The 27,858-nt window shown below is 41.2% G+C and overlaps 1 protein-coding gene across 2 annotated transcripts in view; it reads left to right on the top strand.

Annotated features, from left to right (window-relative positions):
* The window catches only part of METTL16 (methyltransferase 16, RNA N6-adenosine), a 59,443-nt gene extending 33,107 nt beyond the window's left edge, over nt 1–26,336 (top strand). Inside the window, exons 7-10 of one of the 2 annotated variants that reach the window (XM_082859930.1) lie at nt 7,054–7,123; nt 8,215–8,304; nt 18,894–19,067; nt 19,582–26,336. In XM_082859930.1, coding sequence (XP_082716056.1) covers nt 7,054–7,123; nt 8,215–8,304; nt 18,894–19,067; nt 19,582–20,205 — 958 coding nt within the window. In that variant the 3' untranslated portion in view covers nt 20,206–26,336. Of the gene's footprint in view, nt 1–7,053; nt 7,124–8,214; nt 8,305–13,048; nt 13,099–18,893; nt 19,068–19,581 lie in introns of those variants that run through there. The other variant, XM_082859931.1, reaches the window with a different exon arrangement.
* Nucleotides 26,337–27,858: the final 1,522 nt, after the last annotated feature.

Here is a 27,858-nt window from a genome sequence, read left to right as displayed (position 1 = left end):
TAAAAGATAAGGAATTCCCTGGTGGTCCAGTGGTTAGGACTCTGCGCTTTCACCATCAAGGGCGTGGGTTCAATCCCTGGTTGGGGAACTATGATCCTGCAAGCCGTGTGGCCAAAAAAAAAAAAAAAGAAAAAAAAACAGAAAAGATTCACGATATACTATTTAGCTTACAGTAAGAGTTAAAAGAAATGAACTCTGCCAAGCCCATGTTAAGTACCAATGACATATTACAAGCCTGTGTTATTTAAATATTTGCTTCCCTTCATTTCCTGAGGAAATTTGTAGCATCTTTCTTTTGTCTCTGTTCCGGGCCTTTTCTTGGCTTCTGGTGACTCTGATCTAATCTGTTCAGGACATGGATGCAACTGCAGATTATCATACTAAGTGAAGTCAGAGAGAGAAAGACAAATACCATATGGTATCACTTATATGTGGAATCTAAAATATGGCACAAATGAACCTATCTACGAAACAGAAACAGACTCACTGACATAGAGAACAGACTTTTGGTTGCCAAGGGGGAGAGGGGATGATGGAGGGATGAAGTGGGAGTTTGAAGTTAGTAGGTGAAAACTATTACATATAGAATGGATAAACAACAAGGTCCTACTGTATAGTACAGGGAACTATATTCAGTATCCTGGGATAAACCATAATGGAAAAGAATATAAAAAAGAATGTCTGTATGTGTATAACTGAGTCACTTTGCTGTACAGCAGAAATTAACACATTGTAAATCAACTATATTTCAATGAAAAAAATTAAAAAAAAATCTGTTCAGGAATGCTAATTTTAAAAGAAAGGTGTTAATTAACCTATTTTATACTGTTACTTTGTGAGCACTAATTGCTCTTAATTTCTTATCCTTCATCTTGTTCCTAACATACCAAAGGCTTTTAATTCCTGGTTAATGATTTCTCCACTGCCTTCTTAAAGGGAGCATATTCTTTTTCTTCCAAACCTTGTAAAGCCGCCAAATGAAATAGATTATGCTCTGAGTAAATTTACCCAGGTTTGTTTAAAGTAATTTAGGTAGGACAATTATTTATTTCAAATCAGAAAAAGGATTGATTAAACAAAAATAAGGATTCTCATCCGTTGTTGAACCCACAAACAATAAAAACAAATAAAATATTGGTTAATGCACACTACTTCTAAAGCAGTATAATAGTATTTGTCATACTTTTATAATTAATAAGATTTTCATCTGTATTATTTAATGTATTAGGTTGAACCATATAAAATTGCCAGTGCAACTTATAAAAACGGAAAATTTTTGTAGTTTTAACTTAGCATGTGATTTTAGAGGCTCTTAAATTCACTTACAGTTTTTGTCACTTTAAAATTCACCTTCAGGGGCTTCCCTGGTGGTGCAGTGGTTGAGAGTCCGCCTGCCGATGCAGGGGACATGGGTTCGTGCCCCGGTCCGGGAGGATCCCACATGCTGCGGAGCGGCTGGGCCTGTGAGCCATGGCCGCTAAGCCTGCATGTCCGGAGCCTGTGCTCCGCAAAGGGAGGGGCCGTGGCAGTGAGGGGCCCGCGTACTGCAAAAAAAAAAAAAAAAAATTCACCTTCATAGTAGCTATTTTGCATACAGACAAATACATATTGAATGTATAGCCCCTTAATCTGAAATTTCTCTTTAAAACTAATATGCAGTTAGATGAATTTCAAATGACAGGAGTAATTATGATGCTTGGTGAAAAAAGCAGGATACAGATTATGTATTGCTAGTATAACTAAGCTATGTTATAAAGCAAGAAATATGCAAAACATTATTGTTAACTATTCTTTATGTATATTTGAAGATATAAGGTATATCATTATTTAGAAATTTATATATTTAAATCAGTTCTATTGAGGTATATAACTTGCATACAGTTACATTCTCCAATTTAAGTGTATGATTTGATGCATTTTGACAAATGTGTACATTACCACCGCCACAATCAAGATATAGAACATTTCCATCACTAAAAAAGTTCCCTTGGTGGCGCAGTGGTTGAGGGTCCGCCTGCCAATGCTAGCGGACGCGGGTTCGTGCCCCGGTCTGGGGGGATCCCGCATGCTGCAGAGCGGCTGGGCCCGCGCATCCGGAGCCTGTGCCCCACAACGGGAGAGGCCGCGACGGTGGGAGGCTCGTGTACCGCAAAAAAAAAAAAAAAAGTTCCCTTGGGCTTCCCTGCTGGTGCAGTGGTTGAGAGTCTGCCTGCCGATGCAGGGGACGTGGGTTCGTGCCCTGGTCCGGGAGGATCCCACATGCCGCGGAGTGGCTGGGTCCGTGAGCCATGGCCACTGAGCTTGCGCGTCCGGAGCCTGTGCTCTGCAACGGGAGAGGCCACAGCAGTGAGAGGCCCAAGTACTGCAAAAAAAAAAAAAAAGAGTCATGTACCCCAGTGTTCATTGCAGCTCTATTTACAGTATCCAGGACATGGAAGCAACCTAAGTGTCCATCAGCAGGTGAATGGGTAAAGAAGATGTGGCACATATATACAATGGAATGTTACTCAGCCATAAAAAGAAACGAAATGAGTTATTTGTAATGAGGTGGATGGACCTAGAATCTGTCATACAGAGTGAAGTAAGTCAGAAAGAGGAAAAGAAATACCGTATGCTAACACATATATATGAAATCTAAGAAAAAAAAAAAAAAAGGTCATGAAGAACCTAGGGGCAAGATGGGAATAAAGACACAGACCTACTAGAGAATGGACTTGAGGATATGGGGAGGGGGAAGGGTAAGCTGTGACAAAGTGAGAGAGTGGCATGGACATACATACACTACCAAACGTAAAATACATAGCTAGTGGGAAGCAGCCACATAGCACAGGGAGATCAGCTCAGTGCTTTGTGACCACCTAGAGGGGTGGGATAGGGAAGGTGGGAGGGAGGGAGACGCAAGAGGGAAGAGATATGGGAACATATGTATATGTATAACTGATTCACTTTGTTATAAAGCAGAAACTAACACACCATTGTAAAGCAATTATACTCCAATAAAGATGTTAAAAAAAAAAAAAAGAATCCGCCTGCCAATGCAGGGGACACGGGTTCAAGCCCTGGCCTGGGAAGATCCCACATGCCGTGGAGCAACTAAACCCACGTGCCACAACTACTGAGCCTGTGCTCTAGAGCCCACGAGCCACAACTGCTGAGCTTGGGTGCCACAGCTACTGAAGCCCACACGCCTAGAGCCCGTGCTCTGCAGCAAGAGAAGCCACCGCAATGAGAAGCCCGCGCACCTCAACAAAGAGTAGCCCCCACTCGCCACAACTAGCGAAAAGCCCGCACGCAGCAACGAAGACCCAATGCAGCCAAAAATAAATAAATATATATTTTTAAATATTGCTTAATTTCTCTTGAGATTTCTTCTTTGACCCATGTGTTATTTAGAAATGTATTGTTTAATATCCAAGTATTTGGGGATTTTCCAGCTCTCTTTCTGTTACTGATTTCAAGTTTAATTCCCTATGGTGTAAGAGCAGATGTTGTATGACTTTTATTCTTTAAAATTTGTTAAGATGTATTTTACGGCCCAGAACACGGTCTGTCTTGGTGAATATTCCATGTGAGCTTGAGAAGAATGTGTATTCTGCTGTTGTTGGATGAATAGTTAATAGATGTCAATTAGAGCCAGTTGATTGATGGTGCTGTGAGTTCAACTATGTCTTTACTGATTTTCTGCCAGCTGGATCTGTCCATTCTGATAGAGGGTTGTTGAAGTTTCTATCTCTAGTAGAGGATTCATCCATTTCTCCAGCAGCTCTATCAGTTTTTGCCTCATGTAGTTTGATGCTCTGTTGTTAGGTACAAACACGTTAAGGATTGTTAAGTCTTCTTGAAAGATTGTCATCTTTAGCATTGTGTAATTATTCCTGATAACTTGCCTTGGTTTGAAGTCAGCCCTGTCTGAGATAAGTATTTCACTCCACTCTCTTCTTGCTTGCTTGGTTTCTTAAGACAAGTTGGATGTAATTCTTATCAATAGGTAAGGTGTATCTTTTTCTAGCTTCTTTGAGGATTTTTTATCTTTTTGATTTTCTGTGTTTTAAAAATCACACGCCTAGGTGTAGTTTTCTGGGCATTTTTTCTGCTCAGTGTTCTCTTAGCTTCCTGGATCTGTGGTTTGTGTCTGACATTAATTTGGGGGAAATTCTCAGTCATTGTTTCAGATTCTTCTGTTCTTTTCTCTTTCTTTTCCTTCTAGATTTCCATTATACATATTTTATACCTTTTGTAGTTGTCCCACAGTTCCTGGGTATTGTGTTCTGGTTGTTTTCCTTTTTTTTTAAATCAACATTTTTTAAAAATATATTTATTTATTTGGTTGAGCTGGGTCTTAGTTGAGGCAGGCGGGCTCCTTAGTTGCGGCTCACCGGCTCTTTAGTTGCGGCACTTGGGCTCCTTAGTTGCAGCATGCATGTGGGATCTAGTTCCCTGAACAGGGATTGAATCTGGGCCCCCTGCATTGGCAGGCGGACTCTTAACCACTGTGCCACCAGAGAAGCACTGGCTTGCATTATTTCTGATGAGAAGTCTGATATTAAATATTTATCTTTATTCTTTTGAACAAAAAGTGTCTCTACCCTCTCCCTGCTTTTAAGATTTTCTTTTTATCTCTAATTTTCTGTAATTTGATTATAAGGTGCCTTAGTATGTTTTTTGTTTTAATTTTTATTTTATATTGGAGTAGAGTTGATTAACAATGTTGTGTTAGTTTCAGGTGTACAGCAACGTGATTCAGTTATACATATATCTATTCTTTTTCAAACTCTTTTCCCATTTAGGTTATTGCAGAGTATTGAGCAGAGTTCCCTTGTGCTATACAGTAGGTCCTTGTTGGCTATCTGTTTTAAATATATAGTATGGTTTTCTTTATGTTTCTTCTGTGTGGAGTTCATTGAACTTCTTGTATATGTGTTTATAGTTTTTATCAGTTTTGGAAAATTTTTGACCTTTTCTTTCAAATATTTTTGTCCTCCTTTTGCCCCTTTTCTGAAACCCCAGTTATGTGTACTGCTTGATATTGTCCCATTGGTCACTGGTGCTGCGTTTTATTTTTTTGGTCTTTTTCTTTTTTTTTTTCCCCCCTGTGTGCTTTATTTCAGGTAGTTGTTTTGCTGTGTCTTCAAGTTCACACATCTTTTCTTTTGCAGAGTCTAATGCTGTTAATCCCATCTGTGAATTTTTTATTTTAGATATTATAATTTTCATGTCTAGAAGTTACATTTGGTTAGTTTTTATATCTTCCCTCTTGCTCTTCATCATGTCCATGTTTTGTTATGGAGCATATTTCTAATAGCTGTTTTGATGTCCTCATCTCCTAATTCCATCATCTCTCTTATTTCTTGGTCTGTTTCTAATGATTGATTTTTAAATCCTGGTTGTGAGTCATTTTCCTGCTATTTTATTTTTTATTTTATGTATTTATTATTTTTGGCTGCATTGGGTCCTTGTTGCTACGCGCGGGCTTTCTCTAGTTGTGGCGAGCAGGAGCTTCTTTTCATTGCGGTGCGTAGGCTTCTCATTGCGGTGCGTGGGCTTCTCATTGTGGTGGCTTCTCTTGTTGCAGACCATGGGCTCTAGGCTCACGGGCTTCAGTAGTTGTGGCACATGGGCTTAGTTGCTCTGCGGCACATGGGATCTTCCCAGACCAGGGCTCGAATCCGTGTCCCCTGCATTGGCAGGTGGATTCTTCACCACTGTGCCACCAGGGAAGCCCTTCTGCTTCTTTCAATGTCTGGTAGTTTTTGACTGGATGCTGGACATTGCATATCTTATGTTTGGGGGTGCTGCGTTTCATTCTATTCTTTTAAAGGGTGTTAAACTTTGTTTTGATGCTTACTTCAGTTACTTGTGATCAGTTGGATCCTTTCAAATCTTGCTTTTAAGCTTTATTAGGGTAGATATAGAATAGGCTGTAGCCCCATTACAAAGCAGTATCCTTTCCAGGACTCTACTAGATGCCCCTTTTATTAACAGGGTCTTTCTGCTCTGGCTAGTAGATCCACAAACTAGTCCCAGATGTCTGAAATCCAGGAATTGTTCAGCTTACTGCTTTCTGAGAGTTCTTTCCCTAGCCTCCACCCCACACATGTAGATCATTCTGCAGAATATTCCAGTGACCTCCTCTGCAGATGCCCAGAATTCTCTCCGTATGCAGCTCCTTCCTCTTATATTTTGCTCTTCAGGTTCTTACTGCCTCAGCCTCTCTGAACTCCAGTCTCTGTCTCATCAATTCAGCAAGATTATTGGGTTCTGTTTTAGTTTCCTTTCCCTGCTTTGCAGCTTGGGGATTTCCTTTAGGCAGTAAGCTCTGGCAGTTATAGGGCTCACCTTGTTTTTCTCTCTGAGATCGTAGGTCTTCACTGCAGTTGTCCAGTGTCTGAAAAATTGTTTCATATATTTTGTCCAGTTTCCTAGTTTATGGTGGAAGGGCAATTTCCTTACTAGTTAATCCTTCATATGCTGAAGCAGAAGTCCTGTATAAATTTTATACTTTGCAAACTTTTTAGAATAATCAGAAGAAATAAAGTCTGTCCTTTTACCTTTTAACCAGTTCACTCCATCTTCATACTCCCTCTTCTGGATTTGTATTTGCTATAGAAGAAATTGATTTCATGTTCTGTTGAAACTTTAATGCAATATATATTCTTAAGTTATTTGCAAGTGAGTGCATCTCAAAATACAGGTTCATGCTAGATTTTACAATTTCTCTTAATATGGTGGGGGGTGTGTGTATGCATGTTTTTTCTGTTGTTTATTAACTAATTTCTGTCCCAAAGCTAAATGATCTTCATTCTGAGCATTGCAGGTGAGACCTCTCTCTCTTACTGTCTTTCCACATACATACAGCCCTAAAATCATTGGAGTGGCTAAGTGGCTTTTTGTTTAAGTTGCTTTGGGCTATTGATACAATTCTTGTTATTGTCACTTGTAACTTAACTCAATATTTGTTTGCTACTCTTATCTTTTTCACTTGAGTAATGCTAATGTAAAAATGTGTAACCACATAAACAGTGTTTGACTTGCCTGATTTCCCGCCCCCTACAGGTGGTATAGCTGTATGCTGGGAAAGAAATGCAGCCTGGCTCCTCTGAAGGAAGAACTTCGAATACAAGGGGTAAGGCTTTGTCTTTACTATTCTGTCTTTTACTATCCACTTTTGATGGTACTTGGAGTATAGATAGAACTTTCCTTTATATCTAGAAGCTCTAAATGTGTTTTTTGTTTGTTTTATTTTTGCTTGTTTATTTTTTAATGTTGTAATTTTGGGGCTAAAGGGAACTGTTTATAAATTATTAAAATAAGGCCGCCTTTGACCAATAAGAAAAGGTGGAGAAAACAGGATGAGTAGAATGTCAGAGAGAAACCAGACATCAAAAAACCTGGTGTCTGCCTACCACTGACCCCACATCTGACTCCATTATAACTGCAGAAACTGAAGCTAAGGGGCTTGTTCCAGGTCACACGTCTAGTTCACACGTCTAGTTATCAACGAACAGCTGAAACCAGAACAATTTCCAGTCCGGTGTGCGATCTTCACCCCACTATGGTGTGACCCACACAAGTTCAGCCCCTTGCTTTTGTTTTGAAAAGCAGGTGACAAATACATACTTCCCCAACTCCCCTCCCAGTTTATGGTGTTTGGGCGTGAATAGGCAGGAGCAGGATGACTTTTCAGAGAAGGGGGTCAGATGTGGGTTCAGTGGTAGAACCAAGTTTCTGATTTCAGTTTTCTTTCTGACATTCTATTCATCCTATTTTCCCCACAACACCTTTTCTTTGTTAAAATTGTAACAGCTAGAAAGTAGTTCTGTTTTCTTTCCTAAAATCTGGTTGACAAAAGGGAGACTACATAGCTGTGTCTAGCTAGGCCTTAGAGGCTCTCTTTCCTAAACAAAAGAAAACAAAAGAACACTTGAATCATTTTACCAGTGGTTCTCTGAAGGGCTGTGTTTTGAGTGTTTCATATATTGGACCTTCAGGCCAGAACTATAAATTCTCTTGTGTTTTATGGCAGGAAGAAAGCCCACAACTTTGTCGAGAGGTAATTTATTCATTGATTATTAGGCAGCTGTGCATAACTGTTTGGGGATGGTAGTGTTTGTTAACTGATAAAAAGGACGACCAACATATAATTTAACATGAGGCAGGAGCCAGAAACATAGTAGAATTACTAGAATGATGAGATGCTGTGTTTGCTGGTTTCAGGTTCCTAAAGTCACCTACACTGAATTCTGCCAAGGTCGGACAATGAGGTGGGCTTTGGCTTGGAGTTTTTATGATGATGTAACAGTACCAGTAAGTAGAGACTTTCCTTTAGCTTCTCTGAATTCCAGCACATGGTGGGTTTTAGTAGGTCATAAATGAACTAAATCTGTACTGTCCTGTTTTCCTGAAGTTTGCCCCAAATGCTTATGTCAGAATGGAAAGTGGAGGGGCTGCAATGGGGAAATGAGGAGATGTTGGTCAAAGGTTATACTTCCAGTTGTAAGATGAATAAGTTCTTAGGATCTAATGTACGGCATGGTGACTATAGTTAACAATACTGTATTATATACCTTAAAGTTGCTAACAGAATAGATCTTGCATTCTCACCACAAAAAAAGAAGTAATTATGTGAGGTGATTGAGGTGTTAACTAACCTTATTTGGTAGTCATTTCACAATATTTGTGCAACAAATCATCACAGTTGTACACCTTAAACTTACACAATGATATATGCCATTTGTACCTCAATGAAGCTGGAGAAAAAAAAAAAAAGAATGGAAAGTGGTTGTAAACCAGGCATAGTCCTGGAAACCTGACTGTGGTGACTGTGGAACCTTTCTCTGTGAGTTTGTGCACCTCTTTGATTCTTACTCAGCAGACATAAATGAGTTGGAAATGCATCATTTAGGAATTAAAAAATTCAGGTACAAAAACTTTGTGGGTATGATTATTTTGTTAGATATTCCTCAAGCACTGAAATTGAAGTCTGTTTATTTTCTATTAACACTGCTGTTTTCCTAGAGTAGCTATCTCCTGGGGTTCCTGGTGGATGTAGAAATTACCATTTGGGGTTGCAGGCTTTTGGTGTGTAAAACTTAGAGATCATTCCAATGAAGGGTTCTGTCTCGGCTTTAAGGTTAGCACTGGAATACTAATGAGTTTTGAAGCTGGGTGATAGTTCATTACCCTATTTTGTCTACTTTGCATGTGCTTGAGCGTGAACGTTCTTCCGTAATAGAACGTTTTAAAATATGATTTGTTCCACAAAATTCTCTTTGCCCTCTGTGTTGCTATATGCAAAAGAAAAACGGTTCTGAACTAGTTAGACCGAACAATTTTTCTGGGCCGTGCTAAGAGGTGGTAATAGAATAGCATCTGTTTGTTCTCACATTTCCCTTGGAAGAATGATTGACTTACTGTTGCCTGGAGCTGTCCGCCTTAATGTTCATGCACACGTTGCTCAGCGTGGGCTGCTTCTTCCCACAGTGTTTACGGAGGCCTAGTACCTGGTCCTTGCTGTCTCTAATCCCCTGTCCACACCACAGGCTTGTTCTGGGTGCTCCTCTCCCAAGCTCTTGGCCACGCTTGGTCTCCAGAGCCTCTCTTAAATGTTGCTGTGTCTATGAGGCTCTTTCCTTCTCCCATAGGGCAGAGGAGTAGAGACATGTGCAGAAGTACAAGGGGATGATTTGCAGATGTTTCTGAATACATGAGCTCAGATTTGAAACAGCCTTTCCTTCCTGTGCTCTGCAGCTAGGTGTGCTGCTGGATTGAAATAAGTTTCCCAGTCAAGTCTGATTGGCCTGCCTGATGGAAGCCTAGACTTGCCTCTGTGCCATGCAGTAGGGTATCTAGAGGTTTGTGTTTGAAATTCTCACTGGTTAAAAAAGATGGTTCTGCTTTTTTTTTGGTTCTGCTTTTTTGACCTCCCTGAGGGATTATCCTTTCTGTTGTCTTCTAGAACACTAGGGCTTTGCCACCAAATGGTTAAAATCATTAGTAATGTCCTAGCTTATCCCTGTGCAGACACTAACAGCTGCAGGAAAATGGAACTGCACCTGTTTCCAAATGCTTCCAGTTTAACCTGCTTTCTGCACTTGTTGGTACCACAGGCAGAAGAGCTGATAATGAGCTCTGGCACTCTTCAGGCCATCTCAGGGACCAGCGTCACCCTTGCCCTCTTGGATTAGTAGCTATTTCAGATCAGAGTATCAAAGAGTACTATGTTTCTGTGTAGCAAAATCAGCTTACTTTATTTGCTCCCTCCCTCCCTGTCTTTTAGGCCGTCCTTGAGCCCTGTTCATAGTTTCAGCCATCAAAGGATGCCTCTTGCTAAGGGCTTCAGGTTTCTCCCATTCCAGAGTACTCATCCCTCCCCACCACTACCCCCAACCCAAAGTTGTTAATAATGCACTCCCAAGTGTTCCATTAGGTACACTTAAACTGCTGCAGGGGAAATGGCAATTTCTGATTTGTGGTAACCCAGCAACAGTTTCTTAGCACTGGTGCCCTTGATCAGCATCTGCTTTCCCAGGGGTAGTCCCAAGGCACTCGGGACATTTTTAGTGGACTGTCCTCTTGGTTCACCTTCCCTCTACCTGGACCTCTCGAGAGCCACTCCTTGCTTTCTGAAATGGTCACCTCATTTCCTCCCCTTGCTCCTGCCGGTGGTGGGGAGGGAGGAGGATATGCTGCTTTAGGTGAGGAGAGGAAGCCAAGGACTAGAGCTAGTTAAGCAGAAGTATTGACCTACTTCCGCATCCCACCCCCACTCCCGCCTTTTTAGGGTAAATGTGCAAGTTACTATGGCAACTTCTGTTTTCACTTATCTCGGGCCTACTGACTCGTTTCTGTTGGTGCTGAATGCTGAAAAATTCCAATTCACTTCTGATTCAGGTGCCCACACTAAGCCCATTGCTCTTGTCTGGATTTATTTTAACAGCAAAAAGACGAGTCCTAGTGTTGATAGAACTTTGTACATTCATTTTTGACTGATGACAAATATAAGGAAACATATTGTAAGGACGGTTCTTTACAGAATTTTAACAAGCCACTTATAATGCCTCTTTGTCCGAGCTTCTCCTCTAATTGCTCAAGGCATTATTTTAGGTTTGCTTTGCTTTGCTTTCAGAAGTTTGACACTTGTTAAAAGAAAAAGAGAAAATAATGTAGCCATAGTAAATTGTGCACTCTTGGTCTGAGCATTGCCCAGGAACTCTGGTTTTAAAAAATGACCTCCCTGGGTTCAAGACATTTCCTTTGAGCCTGGGTCTTTCCTGTCTAGGGAGTAATAACTAGAGGGCTTTTTGGAGAACAAATGGAGAGAAGGGGTCAAATTAATTATGTAACCTTGTTAGTGTCAGAGTGGGGGGTCCTCTGATAGTGCTCCACTTACTATTCCACAGGTTCTCAAACTAATTCTAGGTAGAGGAGGGATTCCGTGTTGGTGCCCAGGGGATGACAGTTGGGGGCAGATGTAAGGCTCGTACTTCAGGACTGTCTCTCATTTTAACCAGAGCTGATCTGCTTTTGTCAGTATTATGTATTAATTTTATTTATTGAAAGGATTCTGCTTTTAAGACATGGTTAGAAAACCAGTACTCTACCAGACTGTATATTATGCTGTAAAACAGATGTGATGGTTAGGGAGCTGAGCTCTTGAACAAAACCAAAGCTAAGGCTCCTCCTCTTAATTACTTTTCTTATTAAGTGTGATGTTCATTGTGATAATACCGAAGAAATAAGATACCATTTTCTGTACCTTATGATGATCAGTTTTATGGGAGAGAAGAACATGTGAAGTATTGATACAAAATTTTATATATGAGTAAGTAATGAAATGAATGGTAGGGACCAGAATGGTGTGGAATTAGGGAGTTCAGAAAAGGAAATGGTTCAGGCTGGGCTAGTGTGAGAGGACTTCACGGAGGAGGAATTGTCAGTGTCTGACTCATAGTTGGTGCTTGGTAAGTATTTGTTGAATGTTAAAAGGAATGATGTAGGACTTCTACTAAGGAGCAGCATTGCAAGCAGGACGTTAATAGGTATAGTAGATTTAAAGCAGTGGATATAGTGCTTCAAATTGTGATATGAATGCTTCACACGCATTATGTCATTTTATTTAAACCTGACAAGTCGAATACGTGGTATTATCCCCACTTCCTAGATGAGGAAATTGGAGGCTCTAAAAAGTCAGGTTGGAACCCAGATTAGTCTGATTTCACAGCCTAAGCTCCTACTCACTGTACTGCCAGAGGACTGCCTTTTATTCCAGCCTAGCCATGTATTAACCTACTTAGGCAACCCTTCATCACCTTGCTTATAGGCCATCCCAACAGCCTTCCATGTAACAGTCACTTGGATTCATCCTAAACTCACCATTCAAAGAATGTATAGCTCCTCAGTGGCTCCTTGGGTCTCCCAAATCTGTCTTTGACTTTCGCTTCCATCCTAATTGCTCCCTGTTTTCCTGACTGTACTGTCTTCTACGATATTAGAAGTTCCACAGTCTTTTCACGATGCCAGAGTCATAACTGACTTTGTACAGCCTTTGCTCACAGCCCTTTCTCTGATCCTTCCTGTGAACTTCCCTCCACTGCAGCCCAGCTCAATTCCAGCTTCTGCATAAAGCCTTCTTAACCATGCAGCCCATAGAAATCTCTCTGGACTTATCTCTTTCAGTCATTTGTATTCTGCATGAACTTCCTTGTGACCTAGTAGTTTGTATTGGTATTCTGTTTAACTGTGGCATGGTGGATAACACCAAAACTATTGCATAGTGTATAGAAAAAGCCTTTTGTGTGCTGGGCCCGGTCTAGCTTTATGTTGAGCAGGTTACTTTTCTAAGTTTCAGTTTCCTCATCTATAAGATGGGGGTAATAATAGTACCTACCACATAGGGTTTTGAGGATTAAATATAATTAACACAGTGCCTGGTATATAGTAAATGCTCAGTAAAATATATTGTATTGTCATTCCCCACCGTTCCTTCTCACCCACCTCCATATTTGATGCCCCAGTAATGTTGAGCTTCTGCTCTCTGATCCCTCTCCAGGAGATTCCTCTCTGACCATCAGACTCTCATCTATCAAGTTAGTTCAGATACTGCCACCTGTGAAGTTTGCCCTCACTCTTCCTAAATTGATATTGGGATCCTGCTCCTGTGTTCACTCTTTGTCTATATTGTGTCTTCTACATGGCATCAACCTAGTATAGTGTCTGGTCCTCAAATAATAATTATTAAATAAATGAAAATGAAGGAATAAATGATGTGGTACAGTGATTCTCAGACTTTTCCACTGAAGTATCAGCTATAGGAGGAAATGTTTTCTGACAAATCCCTGGGCATCAAGGTGACGATAAAGAATTTCCCAGGAAGCACTCTGTACTCTTGAAGTCTCTTCTTTTCTCTTTAATATGCATTTGAATTTTGTATTGTATTCCATAATATATATCTTTGTTTTTAGTTTTTGAAGTTAAATAATTTTAATATTGAGTCGATTGACAGTCTAGGAAGACACCTAGTGTTTACCTATCAATCACCTACGTTGACTGTTGACAGCTCATGGCTATTCTTGTTTCATCTGTATTCCATATACTCCTTCCCCCTGCCCTGATGATTCTGAAGCAAATCTCAGACAGTATATTATCCATAACCATTTTCATATTTATCTGTAAAAGGTAAAGATTCTTTAAAAAAAAACCATAACCACAATAATTTATAATTCCTTCATGTTGGCTGTATAGTTGATCAAATTTTTCTTACTGTCTCAGATGTTTTAAAGTTTGTCAAACTAGAGTCTTACTAAGTTTTATGTGTTGCAGTTGATAGATATATCCTTTGAATTGCTTTTAGTATGGTTGTCCACCCCCTCTTTCCCCCTTCTGTCACCCACTCCCTTGTAATTTATTTGTTAAAGAAAATGGGATATTTGTCCTATAGAGTTTTTTATATCTGGATTTTTCTGAGTGCATCTCTGTGGTGTTAATATGTTCCTCAGACCCTGTCTTTCCTATAAATTGGCAGTTAGAGCCAGAGGCATGATCAGATATTGTACAGTTTTGATGGGGGGTGGGGGGGAGACTGCTTTCTAGGTGGTGTGTGGTATGCTTCAGAACTTCCATCAGGAGGCACATAATGTTTGCTTTTGTCTTCTTACAACGTGAGCAGTCATTGATGATCATTGCCTGGATCCATTAATTCATTTAGAGTTGCAGAATGTTGATATTCTGATTCTATTATTCCTTCTTTATTGCTAAAGTACTTATAAAGAGAAACTTCCCCTTATCAACTATTTGGTTACGTTGAGGTACAGTTCATCTGGTAAAGGCAGGATAAATGCTTGATTATTTTGCTTTACTTTTCAGTTTTAAGAATAATGAGTTAGTGGTTCCCTAGCATCTCCCAGAAGTGACCAAAGAGGGTGGTTTAGGTTTTGTTTTTAGACTATTATGAACTCATGGATTTACACTTTCAGTATTTTTCAGTCTGTTACACTTATTATCTTTATTGATGCACAGATTATGTCCCATCTTTGCCCATGGAGTGTTTATTCAAGTTGGATGCTGAGTCGTCTTATCATACTAGAGTCTTGGGTAGTAGCTCCCTTGCTGTCTAGTATGACAGGTTGCTCCCCCCAAAAATACATTTTTTTTTCTTCCCCAGAGCTGGCAGCAACTATTTTTCGATTTTGTTTTTAAAGATAAAATACATCCTAGTTCCGACTTTCTATTTAGTTTCTACTTAACTTCACCAATTGTCTATCTATATCTCCTGTTAAAAAATTCCATGCCAAAATCTCAGTCCTTGACCATAATTAATTACTCATGTGTTTTGGCCCATGATATACCACGGCAGTCTCAAAGTTAACATCACCAAATGATTTGTGAAAATAGCTTTTTTTTTTTTTCATTCTTTTATCCTTGGGGACTGTCTCATGATGGATTTTAAAGTCATTTGGAATGTTTCCTTTTTGTGGGTTTATGCCACCAGTCCGTACACAGTTACGTTCATTTGTTTCATTCTACTTTATATTTTTAGGGATTGCCTCTTTTTGTACTATTTAATTTTGTTTTGTAATTGTAAAAGATATTTACCCATGGTTTCAAAATCAAATATTGAAAAGGATATAGTTAGAAGTCTAGCTTCTTTCTCTTGTCTCTTTCACCCCAATCAATCCCTCTTCTCCTTGGATTACTATTTAAACGATTTTATAATTTATCCTTCCATTGTTTTTTGTTTGGTTGTTTTAATATAAAGAAATACACATGTAGTTATAGCCACCCCTTCTTAGATAGGTAGCATTCTACATAAACTTTTCTTCCCCTTGATTTTTTACTTTTTATTGTTTTTGAATATATCTAGGAATGATTACAGGGACATTTTAGAAACAGTAACCTGGCAGATTAGGTAACAACAGAAATGCCACTGGGCTGTTAATAAGGAAGCCGCACTTTTAGACAACAAAATATTTTGTCCACTTCATGGCAGCAGAGCTGATACACATTTGAATAAGGCAAGATGGTCTGACTGTCCTTCCCAGCGCATCTCCTGTGTGTATTCCAGCCAGGTGTCAGTGTTGGCTGCTTGGCTTTGTTTCTCCATAAATGACAGCCTGTGCTGAATAACAGCTTACAGACAGTCTGCTTGTTCCTGGAGGACCTGGGGCAGTAGCCATTCAGAGTATGGTAGAGCAGGGAGGACCCCAGTGCAGTAGCCAAGAGCACTCCTTTCCCCTCCAGACCATTCTAGAAGCTGCTTTGTCTAAACGAGGAGGCTGTGGCTTCATGCTCAGCAGATCTTAGTGAATGACTCCCTTTTCCTGCAGATACAAGGGAGCTCTTAAAGCTTTCATGCAGCCTGTGGCTTCATTGGGAGTTTCTGCCTTAGCTGTAGTTAACAGCAGAGCTTCAGCAGCATAGCAGATGCTACACGGGATTGCATCAGGTTACACCTAATTTGAAAGTCTCCTGACTAATTGTACCACTGAGATCTAGAAATTAATATAAGAGTGATGATTTAAGAAATTTAAAGACAGCTCTGCTAGGTAAAGCATATTTTAAAAATTTAAGAACTGTTTTTGTCCAATTTATGGTTTCAGTATAGTAACACTTGACGCTCCTCCCCCTGTTGATTTTTATTCATTGAATCCTTGCAGTTCAAGCAATACAAAACCTGTATCCCCTGCGGGATTTACAGCTCCCCACCAAACTTCTTTCACATTGTAATTTCAGCTGGGTAATACAGTAGTTCATCTTCTAATCCAAAACCAGTTGTAAATTCACCTTCTGATTCTTTGCATTATACTGAATTAACCATTGTAAATTATTGATTTTTAAATTTATGCTTTAAAATGTTGAATTATTTATGTTACTTTGTCTTCTAAACTATATTATGACAGTTTGAGTGTAGAACTCTTCATTGAAAATATTTGTGGTTTGAGATTTAAAAGCATATTAGCAAATTAAGATCATCTCAGTTGGGGAAAAACAGATAGCTTCTATTTACTGGTGTTGTAACAGGGTATATATACAGTTACCTACTGTTGAACCTGTGGGGTTGAATTTAACTATTAATTTCTTTAAGACCTGCTCCTGTATTTTACTCTGGCCCTGCCTACTAAGAATTTACAGTACGAACGAGAAAGGGAGAGGAATGATTGCTGTAAGCCAGGCTTAAGTTAATCTCTAATCATTTAAAAACTTTGAGAATTTCTAAAGTATAAATTATCTGTCTCTTTGAGTGCCTACCTAGTTTCTATAGTAGAGTAAAACTAAAACAATCCTGAGAATATGTGTGTGTATTAAAACAATTCACTAAAAATCTTCGGAAATACCAGATTTGTTGATTGACCATTGTATATGGAACACTGGAGCCAGGATGCAAGGTAAAGGAGCAATATATGAGATAGAGAAGGTTTCATTTTAGTACTGGTGTAAGAAGGCAATAAACTGTTTTGTTGTTTCTGACTCCCTTGGAACTTGTAAAGTGGATCCTTGATAGAGCTCTTGTTAAGTTTGGTGAGGATGCATTTTTCTCCTTTAGTTCTAGAAATGATGATGAGTCCATTCTTACTTTTGGAGAAGAATAGTGCAGGAAATGAGAAACACAGCAATATCTTCACTTTGCTGGTTGGAATTTGTGAGCACAAATGATTACCACCTCTGTCAGAAGAGAGATGGGGCGTTATCCTTTTAGCCATATTTGTAGATGACCTTTGGTGTGCTGTCAGGGATGGCCCTGTGACGGTGACCTTTCCATGTTAACAGCCTTGGATGTCAGGAAGTGGAAAGGGAATCTGATTCTTCTCCCCCATCCTCCTCCTACAACACCACCATCTTTTTTCACCCCCAGCTTAATAATCATATCTTAAGCTCCTTAGTGCAAAGTGTTAGGCTGTCCGTAATTGTAGAAATTATGTTTCTTATGCTGGGTGATTGAGTAATAACAATACTACTATCTTAATGTCAACATGAATTTGTCTCATCTTGTCTGAAACATTAACTGAGCAAGTTCAGACTCAGGGCTTAGAGTCCACCATTCATTTCTCAAGAGCAGGTTTCTGACTCATACACACACCCTTTGTTTTTGGTCCTTTTCTTCTAAGCTTGTTTTCTATTGTTCTTTAATTTCCATTCTTTATTGGTTAATATCTGGTATAAAGAGAAAATGTAGATTGTTTCTAAGAAATACCATCTAAAAGTTTTCTAGCATAGAATAAACTGGATATTTTGTTGTGTATGTGTGGGGTAGGGAGTTGCTGGTTAGTTCCTATAAGGCCTCACCCAGTAACTGGACCTGACTATGTGTGTATATGGACGTGCTCTGTCACTGTTTCCAGACAGAATTGGAGTTAGCAGCACAATTATCAGAGGCCTTTCTTTAGGAGAAGATCTTCAAAGCTGACTAGGTGTTTTCTTTTTTTGAGCCTTCTTGTAATCCTGCTCATTTTTTGATAAAAGTTGTCTACAAGTCTGTCTCTTAAAGTATCCATAATATATCTGGTCTTAGCTGAGTCATTTAAAAAAATTTAGCAAGTTTTTACTTTAAAGAAATTTAAAGAAACTTTAAATACAGCAGTGTCACTTGGTTTTTAAAATGGAACTTGAGTCCCTCTAGTGGTTAGAGTGTAAATCACTTTCCAAGCTTGAAATTTAAAGAAAGACGACAACCTTGAGTTATGTGGAACCAGCTTTCAAATCCGCTGTTCTCTTCGGTACTGGTGTCCCCTCTCCCCAGCTGAGAGGCAGTGCTTAGCTAGCCACTGGCTTGGCCCTAATGTTAACCAAGATTCAACGTCCTTTTCCGCCGATATAATTCTGATGGCCCTGGTCATTGCTAGCATGTGATCTCACAAACTGTGGCTCACCAGCTGCTTTCTTTCAAGCCTTGGCAAGTATAAACTCAGGCTACAAGGTGGTGATTTTAAGCCATGCATTTCTTTATAGAAAATAACACAATGCCCTTGGGGTCCTTGAGGTGCCATGAAAGAATACTTGCACAGGCCTGTTTTGGGCACAACAGGTAGATTAAGGACCTTTAGTAAGTGGAGGAGTTACGTACTGATAGCCAGAACACAGGCAGCATGGTATGGCAGAAAAGAACCTGGCTTTGGGGTTCAAATCCTAACTTGACAAATACTAACTCTGCGACCTGGAGCTGATTACATAGGCTCTCTGTATCTTAGTTTTTCCCTTCTGTAAAATGGGGAGATGATAAACCCATTTTGCAGGGTTGTTTTGAGTATTAAAAATAAAGATGCAAACGCCTTTGTGTTTTTAGTGCTCTGTGATTGGTAGCAGAGGTCATGGATATTTCCCAAGCTGAATTCATTATAAGGCATGAGATTTAGTTATTTGGATAACCTTCCCTCTTCTCCCATGCCTTCTTTTTCTTTCAGTCACCACCAAGTAAGCGAAGAAAATTAGAGAAGCCAAGGAAACCCATTACGTTTGTAGTATTGGAATCTGTGATGAAAGAATTATCCCTCAAAGCATCGTCTTTGGGCTCTGAGACAGTGGAAGGCATAGTAGTTGTGACAACATGGATTGAAAAAATTCTCACCGATCTGAAGGTACCTGGTTAATAAGCACATTGAAGAAGTACTTATAATAATCTCTCTTTTTCCTTTTATTTTTTCTTCTGTTTTTTAATTTTTTTAAAAGTTTATTTATCTTTGGCTGCGTTAGGTCTTCATTGCTGTGCGCGGGGCTCTTTCTAGTTGCGGGAAGCAGGGGCTACTCTTCGCTGCGGTGTGCGGACTTCTCATTACAGTGGCTTCTCTTGTTGCGGAGCATGGGCTCTAGGTGTGCGGACTTCAGTAGTTGTGGCACACAGGCTCAGTAGTTGTGGCTCGTTGGGCTCTAGAGCACAGGCTCAGCAGTTGTGGCGCACGGGCTTAGTTGCTCCACGGCATGTGGGACCTTCCTGGACCAGGGCTCGAACCCGTGTCCCCTGCATTGGCAGGCAGATTCTTAAGCACTGTGCCACCAGGGAAGCCCTCTTTTCTTTTTTAAAAAAGAAAGTTCTAAGGAGTTTTCAGAGGGGAAAAGTGATTTCCTATAAAATTCTGTTTTTCCTCCAAACAGGTCCAGCATAAACGAGTTCCCTGTGGAAAGGAGGAAATTAGCCTTTTCCTAACAGCCATAGAAAACTCCTGGATTCACTTAAGGAGGAAGAAAAGGGACCGAGTGAGACAACTGAGAGAAGTTCCCCGAGCTCCCAAGAACGTCATCCAAGCCTTGGAAGAGAAAAGGTCCCCTGCTAAAGAGTCTGGCAAGAACCAAGACTTGGCTCAGGGTCCCCAGGAGAGTGCTCTGTGTGGGCCTGCTCTACAGGAAGGCGAGTCTGCTACTGTGGAGGGCCATGGCCCAAACCAGGACTCGCTTTCCCAGGAGGAAAACCCAGAACCCATGGAGGATGAAAGGAGTGAGGAAAAGGGAGAGATGGAGGTTTGGGAAAGTTGTAAAGGCTCCAGTAATGGAGCCCAGGACCAAGAGGCTTCTGAGCAATTCAGCAACCCAGTGTCTGAAAAAGGGAACCATCTCCAAAGAGTGGCTGGATGTTACCTATTCAAGTGTTTGATAAACGTTAAGAAGGAGGTAGATGATGCCTTAGTTGAAATGCATTGGGTTGAGGGCCAGAACAGGGATTTGATGAACCAGCTTTGTACTTATATACGTAACCAAATTTTCAGGCTTGTTGCTAGTTAACTCCAAACTCCTTGCACAGTAAAGCAGCTTGCTTTGGAGTGTGGCCTGTGGGGTGGCAAGCTGAATCCCACCATTGGCCTGCTGGAATTATCTGAAACAAATTATCCATTTTAAACATCCCCCTCCCTTTTTTTTTAAGTTAACAGGGCCCTGTAGTATGGTAGTTCAGAGGAAGAATTGTGATTATTTGCATCAACAAAAAGCCATGAGTAAACTCACAAGGGATTTAAACCTGACTTAAGCTGATCACCTTAGCTTTAGACTGGTTTTCTGAGGCCAAAAGGATTATTTTTGCAGTCTGATCCTGGTCAGAACTTACAGAGCATCACACTCTGTCACCCCTGGTTGCTTCCTGAGAAGGGGTGACTTTCTCAACCCCCCGGTGGAGGTGGTATACCAGATAGCCCTGTACCTTCTTCTAAAGTCACCTTCAAGACTGAAGACTTTGGGTATATATAATTGATGACCCCTGTGTCAGTCCTGAGAAGGGAACTGGCCTAATGGTAGGTGGCGGGAGAGTCAGGGAGAGAAAGCTCAGTAATGCCAGGAAGAAGGGCCAATCAGGAAGCGCCTGGAAACGTCGGAAACATTGGCATATTCCTGACTCTTGCCTGTTTTGATGTTGGTTATTTCAGAAACAGAATTAGGGAATCAAAACTGCCAGATGTGACTGAGATACAGCAGAATGAAGCCATACCCCTACCTCCAACCTGTTTAAAGTACTATTTTGTAGCAGTTTTACTGGTGTGTGATATTTTTTAATTTGTTTCGACATTTGAAGTGGAACTAATATAAGAGTATTCAGAATTGAAAACTGTCAATCCTGTTTGAATCCTGGGGTTGGGGAAAATATTTTCTTGGCTTTGAATGGATAGGTGATTGATGATAGAAATAAAAATGGAATAAGATAGTTATGTGTAGTAAGTTGCTTAAGAAAGTCTCATCTATTGGCAGATAAGTTGTCGCTGATCAAAGACGGTTTTTTGGGGTTCCCTTGTAATCCCTTCTTTGTTTACCTGTTACCATTGGAGAATTCTAAGGCCGAGGTAACCATGTTCTTAAAACATGTTTCTAATTGTAGTGTCAGGGCTTGGCAGGAACGTCTCTGGAAAAGGAGTCTCTCTTTTATTCTCTTGGTGTCTCAGTTATCCTCTGCTGTGCTTGACTTTTCATGGCTTGATTTTACACCAGCGCCTAGGGTTCTGTTTAGCCTGAAATTTCTGAGTATGGTGCCAGAGCTCCTTGCTATCTGCAAAGAAGACTGCGTAGTTAAGCCACACTTTTAAAAGGTGACATTGGTTGGGGCAGAAAACTGGTGACTGTGGCATACTTTAGCAGCAGCTAGACCAGTCCCTCAGCAAAGATACAGGAAATGGAAATAGGACCATATTATACCTCCCTGTGGCCGTGGAGACAGAGCTGCAGAAGAGAACATATTAACCAACCAGTGTTCTTAACCTGGTCCGTGAACCTCTGGAGAACCCATAGCCTCCTGGATTATTTCCAAAAGCTCTGGACATATTTGGGGTTTTCTTCTGGAGAGAAGGGTCCCTGACTTAGAGAGAGCAGTTAGTAACTCACTGAGGATTAGGAACCACTATGCTAGTCCAGCCTCTTCTTTGACAGGATAAGGAAACCAACACCCAGGGTCCCACAGAGCCAAGATTCATTGCAGGGCCCTAGATTCCTGTGCTCATCTCCTGTACTCACCCACACCATCCTGCTCTGCTTACCTCTTAGGACACATTGGAATCATATGCTGGACCCAAACCTAGTTTATATCTTCATAAAATTTTAGGATAAGTGAGTTAGATGACAACCATTCACTCGATAAGTGGTCATTAAGTATTTGCTTGTTTGTTTCACTATAAAAGAGTAGTGTATGCTCATTATTAAAGAGCTGGAAAGATGAAAGGAGAAAACAGCTTCAGAATCACCCCTAGTCTCAACCTTCTGAAGCACAGCCACTATTGGTCTCTCAGTGTTTCCTTCTAGTCTCTAATCTCTTCTGTAGATGGGGTGTGTGAGTGTGTGGGTTCAACTTTGGTTGTGTTCATGCTGCAGTTTTATATTATGCTCTTTTCTCATCTGATGTCTTGTATTTTTCCATGTTGTCACAGGAGTGCATTATTTATGCTCCTCGCCTGTTCAAAATGTGCTTCAGGTGCAGTATTAGCCTTTGTTTAAGTCTGATACTTAGAGGTCTCCAAAGAATCCTCTGTGGACCTGCAGGCCCAGGAGACGTGTCTTGTGTCTATATGTGTTTGGTGCCCCAGGTTTAAGGCCTGGTGTCATGGAGGACGTTTTGTAGGTGTTAAGGTAATGCTCTTAGAATTTAAAAAGTATGTGACAACAGAAGCTTCCAGTGCCAGAGCTGTGAGTGCCATTTTTGCATTTGTGTGTCTTCGTTTCCTTCTCTGAATAGCTATTTCTATTTAATGAGAGAACATTGAAACTTTTGAAAAAACATCTAAAAATTCTTTCACTTATGCATATACTTACAACGCGTGTGATATGTGGTAGCCTATACCTCTGATATGGGGAAGAGGAATTTTTTTAGAAGAAATAGGTTATTGACCCAGGTATCATAATGTTGAGTGATACTTGCCGAAGTGTCTAGAGGTCAAGTTCATGTTGATGGATTGGTGTGGAATACGATCTTTGTGGTATTATCTTAAATTCTATTCTGGTCCCTTGCATTGGCTTCTGATCTCTTGATAACCAAAGTGGGAACAGAAGCTGAACTTGTTTTCCAAGGAGGGGAATAAGCTGCTTTTGTTCTTTGGAATCTGCTTTGCTTCCAGCAGTTTGGTCCCTTCACCCCACATCGTTGCCCAGGTATTCACACTCCAGAGCATCGCTGCTTGCCCTAGTAGGGTTAGTGTCTCTGTGTTAGAGTTTCAGCTGATCTTAAGGGTGCATGTGGATTACTTAAAACTTTAGTATATATTTTTAAAAACACGAAACCTCTCTTCTCTTGATAGAAATCAAAGCTTACCATGTGAGCACAGCAACTTCTAAGCTCTGACAAGTAATAAAACTGCAGGGTGTGAAAAAGATGCAAAGGCCTGTAGAAAATTCGAGGCCTCCTGTAAGCCCCTCCTTCTTACTTAAACCGAGGCATTTTCCTCTGTAGCCACATGGGGGCGTATTTGGCCCTTTTATCAACTTCACTGTGGAGTGGATAAAATAGTGTCCTTGGTATTGTCTTGAAATATCCAGTTGCTACTCAGATAAACATTTTTATGGAAGCAAGTATATTTTAACATAAAAAAATTAGAGAGATAAAAGTAGAAATAAAGAAAACCCCACCACCCTGCAGTCTGGGCATAAGCTTTCAACCTTTTTATGTTTCTTTATGGTACCAGTTGACTTGTCCTGCTACTCTAAAATATATCCAGGTTGGGTCAGTCCCTTGGATCAACTTTTTATTGGTCTCTAGTTAATGGGGGTACCAGAGGGGGATGTTTAGTGATTTTAAATAGTAACTTTTCAAAAGCTTTATGTTGCAGGAAGAGTAATATAGAGAGCCTTAAGAAAGAAGCTGCTTTCAATCTTCTTTTGTCTTTTAATTCTTGTTTTGGTTTATCTGGCTGCTGGAGAGCATGCATGTGCTGTGTTATTTACATAAAACATTGTCACAGTTGGTTCTGTGTTAGGTATATTATACAGGTTAACTGGGCCTTCTTTTCCACAAGAGGTGTTTCTGTGTGGAACATGTCTGTCACTAACCCTGGGTCTGTGTGGGCTCAAGGGGAAACTCCATCTGCCCTTATTTTTATGGCCGAGGAGGAACAGATGTCCTAGGTGGCCATGCAACAGACCTGTACATGAGGAGGAAGAAGGTCCAGTTTGGGAAACTAAGGAACTCTCTGAGAGAAGGAAGGTCTCAAAGGTGCAGCAGTTTTACAGCCAGCCAGGAGGTGCCCCTAGGAAAGGGATGTGACCACAACTTTTTTGGAGAAGTTAATGCTCAGGAGAATCAGTTTGCTGAATGGGCACTAACCCCAGGAAAACCCAGAAGAGGCTTTACTGGTGAGAATGGATTGGCCTCTGCCTCTTGGAGCAGGGCATTGATGGTCTTGAACTTTCTAATGCTCCCAGGTACAAACCTCTTGGTGCTCGTGCCAGTACAGTATTAGAAAGCCCTGCATGAGGCTCACCCACGAGCAGCAGGGCCTCACACACATACCAGAGAGTTCCTGCTCTGCTCTGTAAAGACATTCAGATCCTCTGCTGTGACTCACCCAAATGACTAAAACAGCGGTTTATGTTTTTCAATTGCTGGTTGGAACAGCTAATGCTGCCTTTCGGAGGCTTTGCTTTTACCCCAGGGGACTGTGTTGTGACTGAAGGCCTTGCAGCTCTGCATGCCCTTTGAGGTGCAGCCTCTCTGCCTCTCTCAGCCCCAGCAGAGACATGGGGGGCTCCGGCTCTCTTCAGGGAAGTGAGGGACCACAGGTGCTTATTAGGAGCCAGGGAACGGAGATAAGACGGAGTGGACCAGAAAGTGCAGGGGAGCAGAAAACAGAGAAGAGCACAGCCTTCACAGTTCATCAGACCTGGGTCTGCGTTCCAGTTCTACTTACAGGGTCAGTCATTCTCACTAAAGCTTGGATTCCTCATACAAACGTTGAAGAATTCTTGCTTCCCAGAGTTGTAGCAGCAGTTAAGTGAGAGAAATACTAAAGCACCTGGGAGAGTCCATGAACAAAGAGTAGGCTTCTCAATTTGCTCACCTCTTTTTAGTCTCCTTTGAGTTTTCAATCTCTGGTCAGAAAATCTTCTACCAAGAGACTCAGGTGAAAAGGCTGAGACCTCAAGTGTATAACTGCGGGTGTAGACTGCCACTCTCTGACTGAGAGCAAAATCCAAGCTCCTGTGTACTGGGAGGATGAACAGGGAACCAGTACTTATTGTCCGTCCTCTATGTAAATTGTCTGACTTAGTAACCCTTCAAAGAGGTATGGAGTCCCTGTGTGATCAGTTAAAGAAGTGGCAGCTCAGAGAGCTTAAGTGACTTGCCCTAAGGTTGTTCACAGAGCTAAGTCACAGAGGTGGGACTTGAACTCAGGTCCAGAGATAAGAGACTGAGATTTCATACCAAATCTCAAGATTCATAACAAGTGCTACACTGAGGGTGGAAATAGACTTCTGGGCTTATTTGACCCATCTCTAGGGAAGGAGACTTCAATTATATGACACAAGGAATAGAAAAGCATCTCTTACCCACCTTCACAATGTAGCATTTGAAGGTAATTTTCCAGCCTATGATCAGTGAACAAGATGTAATAAGTGAAATTGCTTATAATTAGTTCTTAACTTATGCTACCAAATCTTTATAGAATTTTGTATTTGGCAGTAGTACGGATAATTAAGTAGATAGCAAAACCACAAAATAAAATGTCTAATGCAAGCACATGTTGCATCAGAATCAACGTAAAATAACCGATAATTAGGTAACGACTCTTTTGACTATGTAATTGTATAATAACAGAAGAAAGATTTTTTTTTTTAGGCAGCATCAAAGATTTCACTTACAGAATGCAAAACTGACGTATTTTCTGATCTTGCTGGAGAAGGTAACAATTGTTATAAAAATAGCAAGTCGTCTTCCCCAGGTAGAGGAATGGACTGTGTAAATCTGGAGAGAAGAAAAGGCTGCCTGCCATCGGGTGGGCCCATTCAGGGAGTGTGGCTGAGCGTCTGGGAGCAGAGCCGGGAAGTCCCCAGCTGGGGGCGGGCCCTGGCAGCCATGCAGGGAAGCCTGTGCTGCTTCTGCCCAAAAGAAGGCTGCCCAGGGAGCGTCGCTGAGCCTGGGGCAGTGGGTGAGAGCGGGCTTGCTCCCCTACGTTTGTAATTCCAGGCGCTCTTGGGTTTTGTTCTCTTTTGCTTTTTTGTTTTTTTAAAAAATTTATTTTATTTATATATTTTTGGCTGAGTTGGGTCTTCGTTGCTGCTCGCCGTCTTTCTCTAGTTGTGGAGAGCGGGGGCTACTCTTCGTTGAGGTGTGCAGGCTTCTCCTTGTGGTGGCTTCTCTTGTTGCGGAGCACAGGCTAGAGCCTGTGTATGCGGGCTTCAGTAGTTGTGGCTCAGAGGCTCTAGAGCGCAGGCTCAGTAGTTGTGGCTCAGAGGCTCTAGAGCGCAGGCTCAGTAGTTGTGGTGCACGGACTTAGTTGCTCCGCAGCATGTGGGATCTTCCCAGACCAGGGCTCGAACCCGTGTCCCCTGCATTGGCAGGCGGATTCTTAACCACTGTGCCACCAGGGAAGCCCTCCAGAGGCTTTTGACACGGTGTCTCTTGCTGGGAAATGGGCATTCGCAGTCTGGTCAGGATCCCTAATTCAGGTATGTTTGTCCCAGGATTTGCCTTCGGGGGCCAAACGTGGGGCTTATGGGTCAAACGCTGGCCTCTATTTCAGTGAAGTCTAGATGAGCACTAATGAGGACTTTCATTCACAAAGGGAAGTATTTCCTCATGTTCTACACCAGGGGCCAGGCAAGAAGGGCTGGAGCTCCCACTAATGGAGTACTCCTGCTATGAAGTAGCTTTTTTTCAATTACAGTTGTTATTGCCATGCAGAAATGGCTGCCCAGTGTTGTTGGGTCTTCCTCTTCTTTCTTGAGGAAATCCAGAAATCCAGATTTAGGAGAAGTATGTAAACCCTAACAGTGAATTCAGTATTTTATAGAGACCTGGTAGACCACCAGTTTGTGGCCTCTTCTACCAGTGGTAGAAGTGTCTACGTGTTTGCTGCCTCCACTTTCCTCACTCTTTATTTCAGCTACTGAAGTCTGGTTGCTGCCTACCCTCCCATTTTAAGAGTTCTCCTCACCTCTTAAAGGGAGAATCCCAAAGATTCTATCCATGGGCCTCGCTTTTTTCTCTCACTTGTGGCTGACCGTGTCCACTCCGTGACTTCAGTCCTGCTCACTCCTACATTCATCACGCCCAAGTCTAGGCCTTTCCTCAACTTCCAACACCCACGTAGCTAGCCACCCAGTGGACACCTTCCCCGGGTCTGTGGCCGTGCAAACTCAGCTTGTCTGCACCTGCTTCTCTCCTGTGTTCTCGGCCACCACGCACCCAGCCGTCCACGTTAGAAATCTCCGCGTCTCCCTCTCCTCACCACCTTCGAAAGAGCCCCCGAATCCAGCCCAGCCTCTCCAGCCCTGGTGCCAGTGCCTTAGTGCTGTTCCACACCTCTCACCTGGGCTGTGAGGCAAGCCTGAACTGTCTCTGGGGGGTTTCAGGGCTAAGCAGCACAAAGAGCAGGTTTAGATGAGTTAGGGGGAGGGGGTGAAGAAACAGAAAGAAAAACTAGGTATGAGGCCCTTCCTGAGGAAGCACGGGAGAACTTTTCCCCTTTAACATAATTTCATTTTACAAAAGTAATGTTTTCATTGTAAGAACTTTAGAAAATAATAAAAGTTTATAATTCCACTACTCAAATGGAGTTATTTTACATTTTGTTATCTTAGTATTTTTATAGGCATATATATTTTTAAACAGCAAATGTGGAGTCACGTTCTGTGTTACTATTTTATAAACGTTTTCATTTAGCAATATATTGTGATAACCTTTTTCTGATTATAAAATTAATCCATGTGTGGGAAAACTTGTGAAAATAAAAATTACCGGTAATTGCACTG

The sequence above is a fragment of the Leucopleurus acutus genome, assembly GCF_964270905.1.
Source record: "Leucopleurus acutus genome assembly, chromosome: 19".
In the NCBI taxonomy this organism is placed as follows: domain Eukaryota; kingdom Metazoa; phylum Chordata; class Mammalia; order Artiodactyla; family Delphinidae; genus Leucopleurus; species Leucopleurus acutus.
The sequence above is the reverse complement of the archived record's forward strand: the minus strand, read 5'-3'. Positions and strand labels throughout refer to the sequence as shown.